The 9,615-nt window shown below is 36.0% G+C and overlaps 1 protein-coding gene across 1 annotated transcript; it reads right to left on the bottom strand.

Annotated features, from left to right (window-relative positions):
• Window positions 1-1,700: 1,700 nt before the first annotated feature.
• On the bottom strand, window positions 1,701-9,615 carry LOC128173079 (uncharacterized). Its single transcript, XM_052838804.1, has 3 exons — window positions 9,299-9,615; window positions 5,669-5,842; window positions 1,701-2,872 (listed from the first exon to the last, which is right to left on the bottom strand). Exons 1-3 carry the CDS (start codon window positions 9,600-9,602, stop codon window positions 2,637-2,639), a joined length of 714 nt encoding a protein of 237 aa, XP_052694764.1. The 5' UTR covers window positions 9,603-9,615; the 3' UTR covers window positions 1,701-2,636.

Here is a 9,615-nt window from a genome sequence, read left to right on the forward strand (position 1 = left end):
TTAGACATAAAAAGTAAACGTATCTATATTTTGTTCTACGAAGTTTTATTCATTCATTTTCTTTAAAAATGTAACATTTATTACTGGGGATAAATGATTCGTAAACAGGCGTTCTTGGAAATTAGAATCACAATTTGTCAAAGAATTAATTCAGTTAAAATTCATTTCTAACGTATACAAGCCTTGATTGCAATCGCAAGCACAATATCTCAGACCTGTCATGTTTAGTCCATGCACGGATCACGGTCAAATTTAACACTTTGTGCTTCTCTGTTTGTTTTGTTCCGTAAAAAAAAACTAAGATGTTAAAATTGCTTTAAATTTCATCTATAATGTCGAAAAAAAACCATTATGCTCTTGAAATTCTGCGTTAGAGTTTCCCCTGAAAATCCCTCAGTAAACTTTAACTCAACTTTCAATTGCTTTCTTTTTAAATTTCCCGTATTTATATCCTGATATACAACCAAAAAGAATACCTTATTTCTTAATAAAATACTACATATATTTGTTATTAGAAATATAAGAATGCGCTCGGCAATAAAGTAGTGGTAGCGTTAATGTCTTCTAGTTCTTTGCCTTGTCAAGTTTATCTACAAATAGTTCATGGTATTTATGGAATGAATTTAATTTCTACCTATGTTATACGATAAAACATATCTTGGGGCAGTTTTCGCTTTATAAACCGCGAAGCGGTTTATAACAAGAGGCCCATGGGCCACATCGCTCACCTGAGCAACACTTGACATAATAAAATCAGCTAAATATAAACCTACATCAAACTTTGAACCTTATATGTGGCACAACAATTATCCAGGACCACAGTCTAAACACCTGAGAATCAACAAATGTCAATATGAATGCATACTAGTAATACTATATACTAAATATTTTTGAGAATGATCAAATTTATTTCCAATGTAAAAATTTGACCCCCCCCCCCATTTATAGTTTCATCCTTTCTTATTTGATTTTTAAAAATATTTCTCTCTCTATATATATATAACACTACCTGAGAATGCTTTCACTCAAGTAACAGCTTTTCTGCTCAATTGATTTTCAAAACTAAGATATTTCTCTTTACTTTCCTATGTAAAAATTTGACCCCCCAATTGTGGCCCCACCGTACCCCCCGGGGATCATGATTTGAACAAACTTGAATCTACACTACCTGAGGATGCTTCCATGCAAGTAACAGCTTTTCTGGCCAGATGGTTCTTGAGAAGAAATTTTTAAAGATATTTTTCTATATATTCCTATGCAAAAAAATCGACCCCCAATTGTGGCCCCACTATACCCCTGGGGATCATGATTTGAACAAACTTGAATCTACACTATCTGAGGATACTTCCACGCAAGTTACAGCTTTTCTGGCCATCTGGTTCTTGAGAAGACGATTTTTAAAAATATGTTTCTATATATTCCTATGCAAAAATTTCGACCCCCAATTGTCGCCCCACCGTACCCCCGGGGATCATGATTTGAACAAACTTGAATCTACACTACCTGAGTACTCTTTCATGCAAGTTAAAGCTTTTCTGGCCAATTGGTGAAGAAGATTTTTTAAAATATTTTTCTAAATATTCCTATGTAAAAAATTCGACCTCCAATTGTGGCCCCACAGTATCCCAAGGGATCATGATTTAAAAAAAACCTTGAATCTACACCACCTGAGGATGCTTCCACGCAAACTACAGCTTTTCTGGCCAACTGGTTCTAGAGAGGAAGATTTTTAAAATACACCATTACTTTTTCACTAGTTCCTAATTATCTCCACTTGAAAGATGGCGTGGCTCCTCATTTGAACAAACCTGAATCCCCTTCACCTAAGGATACTTTATGGCAAGTTTGGTTGAAATTGGCCCAGTGGTTCTTGAGGAGAAGATGAAAATGTGAAAAGTTTACAACAACGACGACGACAACGACGACGACGCCAACGATGACAGACAACGGACAAATTGTGATCAGAAAAGATCACTTAAGCCTTTGGCTCAGGTGCTCTAAAAAAGCGTAAACTGTTCCAAGTAATGTTATACTCGTATATATATAACATAGGTAGAAATTAAATTTATTCCTTATAATATATTTTTCTACTATTAAAATTAGATAATAAGGCCCATTAATTAGTTAAAATATGTCAATTTGTACAAAATTTAAACGTAACTCACAATCAAATGAAAACCGGTAGGGGACTAACAAGCATTCTGAGAGTATTGCATAAGCAATACACGTCCCCTACCGTTTGTGGAAATTGTGAAAACAATGCACTGTTATGCAGAATATCAAACCCGAATATTAAAAATTTGGAATATAAAAAATTTATTTTCTCGAAAATATGTCAACCAGACGCTACAAAAGTGTAAACTTGATTTGTAGTTTGACATTTTGAAGTTGTTCAGCAAATTTCATGTTATTCCTCAAACGCATAAAGCAAAAAAGTGTGGAAAACTGAAGTGGGACAGACAGACGGAAGGAAAGACGGACAGACAGATGGACGGACGGACGGACTGACAGACGGACTGAAGGACGTAGAGGAAAGCTATAATAGTCCCCTCCGGTGAAAACCGGTATTGGACTAATAACACGGGTTTATTTTGCAGTGGATAAAAAGTATATACTCGAAAATAAAGCTTTCAAATCTAAAATCCACTGAAGACCCTATAAATTTCACAAACAAACATATTCAGCATCCCATACTGTGCACCGAAACATCCCGAATGGTTTCCACTCTTTGCTACCATCCTCGCCTCGCTTGTGTCATTGCTTTCACCTAACATGCACGTAAATTCCAGAGGAGTTCCGTCATGATAAAACCAGGTAGAGTTGTCCCAGATCCCCTGCACCCATACTGCCACGGTCGCATTTGTTGAGTTAGCTGCAAACGATTAATAAATTATTTACAGATTATTCCCTTTAGTGTAATTTTAAAAAATGTTAAAAGTAAAAAAAAAAATATGTATCGATATTTTTAAAGTATTTGTTAGCATATTTGCTATATATGGTAGCATATTTGTTAGCATATATTGTATCTGGTTTTTTGTCACAATAAATCATTTTATTCAACAAATATGATATTCCTTAAAAAATTTTTAGCAAGCAGCTAAAAACTCATATTTAAAACAACAAAAAGAGCGGAGCATCCCCTCGAAAAATAAAAAAAAAATGTGGGGGATGCATTATTTAAGAAAAACATGTAATTGAAGAGAACAAAAAGTCATCTTCTTTAAACCTCTCTCTGCTATTCTGTCAACTGAATGTTAACTGAAATGTCTGAAGTGTTGTAACTAACGATATCTTAATAAATATATAAGAGAATTACTTGAAAATGAACAGGGTTTGTCCATTAATCATGCTTATGTAAGTGTGCGATGTTTGATTAATATGCATATGCAGGGGTTTCCAGAGAAACGATATCCCTTTCGTAAAATGTTGCGCGAGGGGATAATAAAGTAACACTCGGACATAAAATAAAAACCAAAAATTTCTTTTTCATGTACACACCTTCGTATATGATAAAAAATTGAACATTTCTTATCTAGTGCATATTATGCGAAAGGTAAAGTTATATATGCCGCTTAAAATGAAATAACAAACTGTGTTTCTTAATACAATCTAGAAGAGCATCTGATACATACATAAATATAAGAAAAAGATATGTTGTTTTTTATCAATATGTTGAACTTTAACTCGCCATAGAAGTAAGTGGCATTCGTTTTATAGAAATTGAGTGACAGGCCTATTTATAATAGTCTGGTACATCATTGAGTGACTGACCTATTAATAATAGTCAGGTACATCATTGAGTGACATACCTATTAATAATTGTCAGGTACATCATTGAGTGACATACCTATTAATAATAGTCAGGTACATCACTGAGTGACATACCTATTAATAATAGTCAGGTACATCATTGATGACAGGCCTATTAATAATAGTCAGGTACATCATTGAGTGACATTCCAATTAATAATAGTCAGGTTCATCATTGAGTGACATACCTATTAATAATAGTCAGGTTCATCATTGAGTGACATACCTATTAATAATAGTCAGGTACATCATTGATGACAGGCCTATTAATGATAGTCAGGTACATCACTGAGTGACATACCTATTAATACTAGTCAGGTACATCATTGAGTGACATACCTATTAATACTAGTCAGGTACATCATTGAGTGACTGATCTATTAATAATAGTCAGGTACATCACTGAGTGACATACCTATTAATAATAATCAGGTACATCATTGAGTGACTGACCTATTAATAATAGTCAGGTACATCATTGAGTGACTGACCTATTAATAATAGTCATGTACATCATTGAGTGACAGACCTATTAATTATAATCAGGTACATCATTGAGTGTCATACCTATTTATAATAGTCTGGTATATGATTGAGTGGCATACCTGTTATTAATAGTCAGGTACATCACTGAGTGACATACCTATTAATAATAGTCAGGTACATCATTGAGTGACATACCTTTTATTAATAGTCAGGTTCATCATTAAGTGACATACCTATTAATAATAGTCAGGTACACCATTGAGTGACATACCTATTAATTATAGTCAGGTACATCATTGAGTGACATACCTATTTATAATAGTCTGGTACATGATAGAGTGGCATACCTATTAATAATAATCAAGTACATCATTGAGTGACTGACCTATTAATAATAGTCAGGTACATCATTGAGTGACTGACCTTTTAATAATAGTCAGGTACATCATTGAGTGACATACCTATTAATAATAGTCAGGTACATAGTCAGGTACATCATTGAGTGACAGGCCTATTAATAATAGTCAGGTACATCACTGAGTGACATACCTATTAATAATAGTCAGGTACATCATTGAGTGACATACCTATTAATAATAGTCAGGTACATAGTCAGGTACATCATTAAGTGACATACCTATTAATTATAGTCAGGTACATCATTGAGTGACATACCTATTTATAATAGTTTGGTACATGATTGAGTGGCATACCTGTTAATAATAGTCAGGTACATCATTGAGTGACATACCTATTAATACTAGTCAGGTACATCATTGAGTGACATACCTATTAATACTAGTCAGGTACATCATTGAGTGACATACCTATTAATACTAGTCAGGTACTTCATTGAGTGACATACCTATTAATAATAGTCAGGTACATCATTGAGGGACATACTTATTAATACTAGTCAGGTACATCATTGAGTGACATACCTATTAATAATAGCCAGGTGCATCATTGAGTGACTGACCTATTAATAATAGTCTGGTACATCATTGAGTGACTGACCTATTAATAATAGTCAGGTACATAGTCAGGTACATCATTGAGTGACAGGCCTATTAATAATAGTCAGGTACATCACTGAGTGACTGACCTATTAATAATAGTCAGGTACATCATTGAGTGACTGACCTATTAATAATAGTCAGGTACATAGTCAGGTACATCATTGAGTGACATACCTATTAATCATAGTCAGGTACATCATTGAGTGACTGACCTATTAATAATAGTTGAAGCTATATATGAAGCTATATATGAATATTTCTAAAACTGCATTTAAAGCTACTGAAATATAGATTGTTTCTAGCAGAAATATAGAAGAAATTCCATATAGCGGTGCTCCCTCATTAAGACTCACCTACAAACTCTTGAAAAATGTCGAACTTTCTCTGTGAATCCAATCTAACAAGATCCCCGCCATCTTGCTGACAAACGGATGATGCCATTGGATACGTCGTCAAATTCGAGACAAAACGGAGGCAAATATTCAAATACCCGTAAGTGTATTCGGAATAACTTAATGGACATGGAGCTGAAAAATCACAATTACACAAGTCATGCCTCTGAAAACACTTTTTTCTGTGTTTAAAATTATGCAGCCAAAGCACCGCAGCAAAATGAGAATTGTGGTAACAATTAATTACATAAATTGTACTGTTTAAAGATAAAAGATTTTTGTGATCGAATCTGAAAATTAGGTAAGTACTAGTATATAATATTCCAATGTCATTTTGAACACCGAGAAAAATCATTTGATTGTGATTTAGAAAACAACGAAACATTCAACACAAGAGGCCCATGGGCCACATCGCTCACCTGAGGAATAATAGGTATGATAAAGTCGGCTTAATGGAGTCATAATACAATCTGGACAATGTACATTAATACATGTAGATCCTGTATAAATAAAATCCATTTTTCCCCCTTGGAACTCGGATAGCCCTGATTGCTGCCAATATTTACAAGAGCAGACTTTAATCACCGCTCCTGCACATATATAGGGACTCAACGTTACGCAGGCAGGGATGACCGCATACCTACGCAACTCAACAGGTACCAACGTTAACGCAAGCAGAGATAACACAAGCAGGGATGACCGCACACTTGCGCCAACAGCTCAACCTAATGTAGGGAGTGCCTCACACTTGCGCTAGAAAGGCCAGAACACCAGCAGGGATGACCATTCACTAGTGCTCCGCCGCAACCACCACCAATACGAGCAGGTGTGACCGCACACTTGTATTAATGCGATACAGGGCAGAAATGACCACACATTCTGTATCGTTGGTTAGAAAAACACGAAGATTAGATAGACCAGGGAGGTTAACACCCTCAATCTCTCCGTACCTGTTCAAGTTTAACCCCAAACAGTCGCTCGGTACAATGCAATAGACACTGTCCCTATATATGTGCCGGCCTAAAATAATTCATAGTATCTAAAAATTGGAAATCAAAAATAAACAAACTAATCCAGCCTAACCCAAAACTACTTATGCAGAACAACTTATATACATTGAATATTTATTATTGTATAAAAATAATCATCACAATAATTGGTTAACAGTGGATGAATTAATTAAAATAATCAAGAATCAATAAATCAAGGGCAATAACCCAAAACAGTAATACAAAAAGATTCTAATGAAAAAATAGCTGCCTGCTTCAATTTTATAGTCATATCACATGTTGAGTATTGCAGTTCTCAAAAAGATCCTTTACAATTGTTTATATATGGGATATATAGCTACATCAAACTCTGAACCTTCTTGTGAGGCCGAAGAATTGTCCTGGAGCCAAAGTCTTAACAATTATAAAGAATCATCTTGCTGATTAGTTTCTGAGAAGAAGATTTTTAAAGATTTACTCTTTATTCCTATGTAAAACTTTAACACCCCCCCCCCCCTCAATGTGGCCTCACCCTACCCCCAGGGGTCATGATTTTCACAACTTTGAATCTACACTACCTGAAGATACTTCCCACAAGTTTCAGCTTTCCTGGCTGATTAGTTTCTGAGAAGAAGATTTTTAAAGATTTACTCTATATATTCCTATGTAAAATTTTAACACCTCCCCCCCCCCCCAATGTGGCCTCACCTAGCTGCAATAATGTAGCCCTCTCCGATTTTTTATATCTGATGTTTACTTGAGAGGGCTACAATTCCACAGGATCTCCGTAATGGTGCAAAATTAATTTTTTAATGCGGCTGACTTCGGTCTGAAAAGATCTGTTTTATATTTGACTTCCTTTAGATAAAATGATTTTTTAATTCAGGTTGAACAATTTAACCGTATATAAACCAAAACCAGATAAAACACATCAGCATGTTTACCAGTCGTCTTTTTCAGCAGCCATGACAGTTCTCGCGTGATTTTATGGATGTACGCTTGGAGTTTTGATGGGCTTGATAACGTGAATGTCAGTGTAAATAATCGATCTTACCTCGTTATATCACTAAAACATCATTTAAGGAAATGGTATATAATGGAAAATTTATATTTACCGCGTTAATTATGTTTTTAAAATAGGGGAATTCCTATATTCAGTTCAAGATCCGCTCCTGAATTCTCATTGGCTGTCCAAAAATAAAACCGGTCAAGGTCGGTAAACATGGCGGACAAATTCAACTTTCGTTGTTGACATACACGAAAAATAACCGATATATGGACTATACTTGATATTTTTGGATTAATTTATGCCATAGACATCTACAACGTTTGAGTTCAGGTAAGAAATGCAAATGTTATTGTCATTTATAAACGATTTGAGACGAAATCGTTGCGGGAGTGAATCACTCCCGCACTTGCACCATTACGGAGATCCTATGGAGTTGTAGCCCTCTCCCAAAAAAAAAAAAAAATCGGGAGAGGGCTACATTATTGCAGCTAGGCCTCACCCTACCCCTAGGGATCATGATTTTCACAACTTTGAATCTACACTACCTGAGGATGCTTCCACACAAGTTTCAGCTTTCCTGGCTGATTAGTTTTTGAGAAGATTTTTAAAGATTTACTCTATATATTCCTATGTAAAACTTCGACACTCTATTGTGGCCCCAACCTTACCCCAGGGGCCATGATTCTCACAACTTTGAATCTACACTACCTGAGGATGCTTCCACACAAGTTTCAGCTTTCCTGGCTGATTAGTTTCTGAGAAGAAGATTTTTAAAGATTTACTCTATATATTCCTATGTAAAATTTCGACCCCCCATTGTGGCCCCACCCTACCCCTGGGGGTCATGATTTTCACAACTATGAATCTACACTACCTGAGGATGCTTCCACACAAGTTTCAGCTTTCCTGGCTGTTTAGTTTCTGAGAAGAAGATTTTTAAAGATTTACTCTATATATTCCTATATAAAACTTCGACCCCCCATTGTGGCCCCACCCTAACCCCCGGGGGTCATGATTTTCACAACTTTGAATCTATACTACTTGAGGATACTTCCACACAAGTTTCAGCTTTCCTGGCTGATTAGTTTCTGAAAAGAAGATTTTTAAAGATTTACTCTATATATTCCTATGTAAAACTTCGACCCCCCCCCCCCCCCATTGTGGTCCCACCCTACCCCCGGGGGTCATGAATTTCACAACTTTGAATCTACACTACCTGAGGATGCTTCCACACAAGTTTCAGCTTTCCTGGCTTTCTGGTTCTTGAGAAGAAGATTTTTGAAAATTTCTCGAAATTTTTCATTAATTTCTAATTATCTCCCCTTGAAAACGGGTGTGACCCTTAATGTTCACAACTTTTAATCCCCTTTGCCTAAGGATGATTTTTGCCAAGTTTGGTTGAAATTGGCCTAGTAGTTCTTGAGAAGATGTTGAAAATGTGAAAAGTTTACGGACAGACGGACGGACAGACGGACGGACAGACGGACGGACAGACGGACGACAGACAAAATGTGATCAGAATAGCTCACTTGAGCTTTCAGCTCAGGTGAGCTAAAAAAATGTTTCATTTAGCAAACAAAAAAGTGTACTGACGTGCTATGTAAGTATTAAATACGGTTCCTGGAAGTGGCAATTGAGGAGGGTCCTTACAACAGAAGCACGTGAGAGTCGCTGAATTTCTGCCGAACATGTAGAAATGTCGAAACTTCTTCATACACCCTGCAAAACACTGCAATAAGGTGTCTATATTTCCGATCACAGAGCAGGCCCTTGTAGGCGCAATTTCTGAAGAAATAGCAAGTTCGTTCAATCCTGGTCCGCCATTGAAGTACCCTGCTTCGACCAACAACAACGGGGTAGCATACATCAAAAGAATGATTGTCCATGGGGCCTCCATTTTTAAAGATATA

Source organism: Crassostrea angulata, chromosome 2, assembly GCF_025612915.1.
Source record: "Crassostrea angulata isolate pt1a10 chromosome 2, ASM2561291v2, whole genome shotgun sequence".
In the NCBI taxonomy this organism is placed as follows: domain Eukaryota; kingdom Metazoa; phylum Mollusca; class Bivalvia; order Ostreida; family Ostreidae; genus Magallana; species Magallana angulata.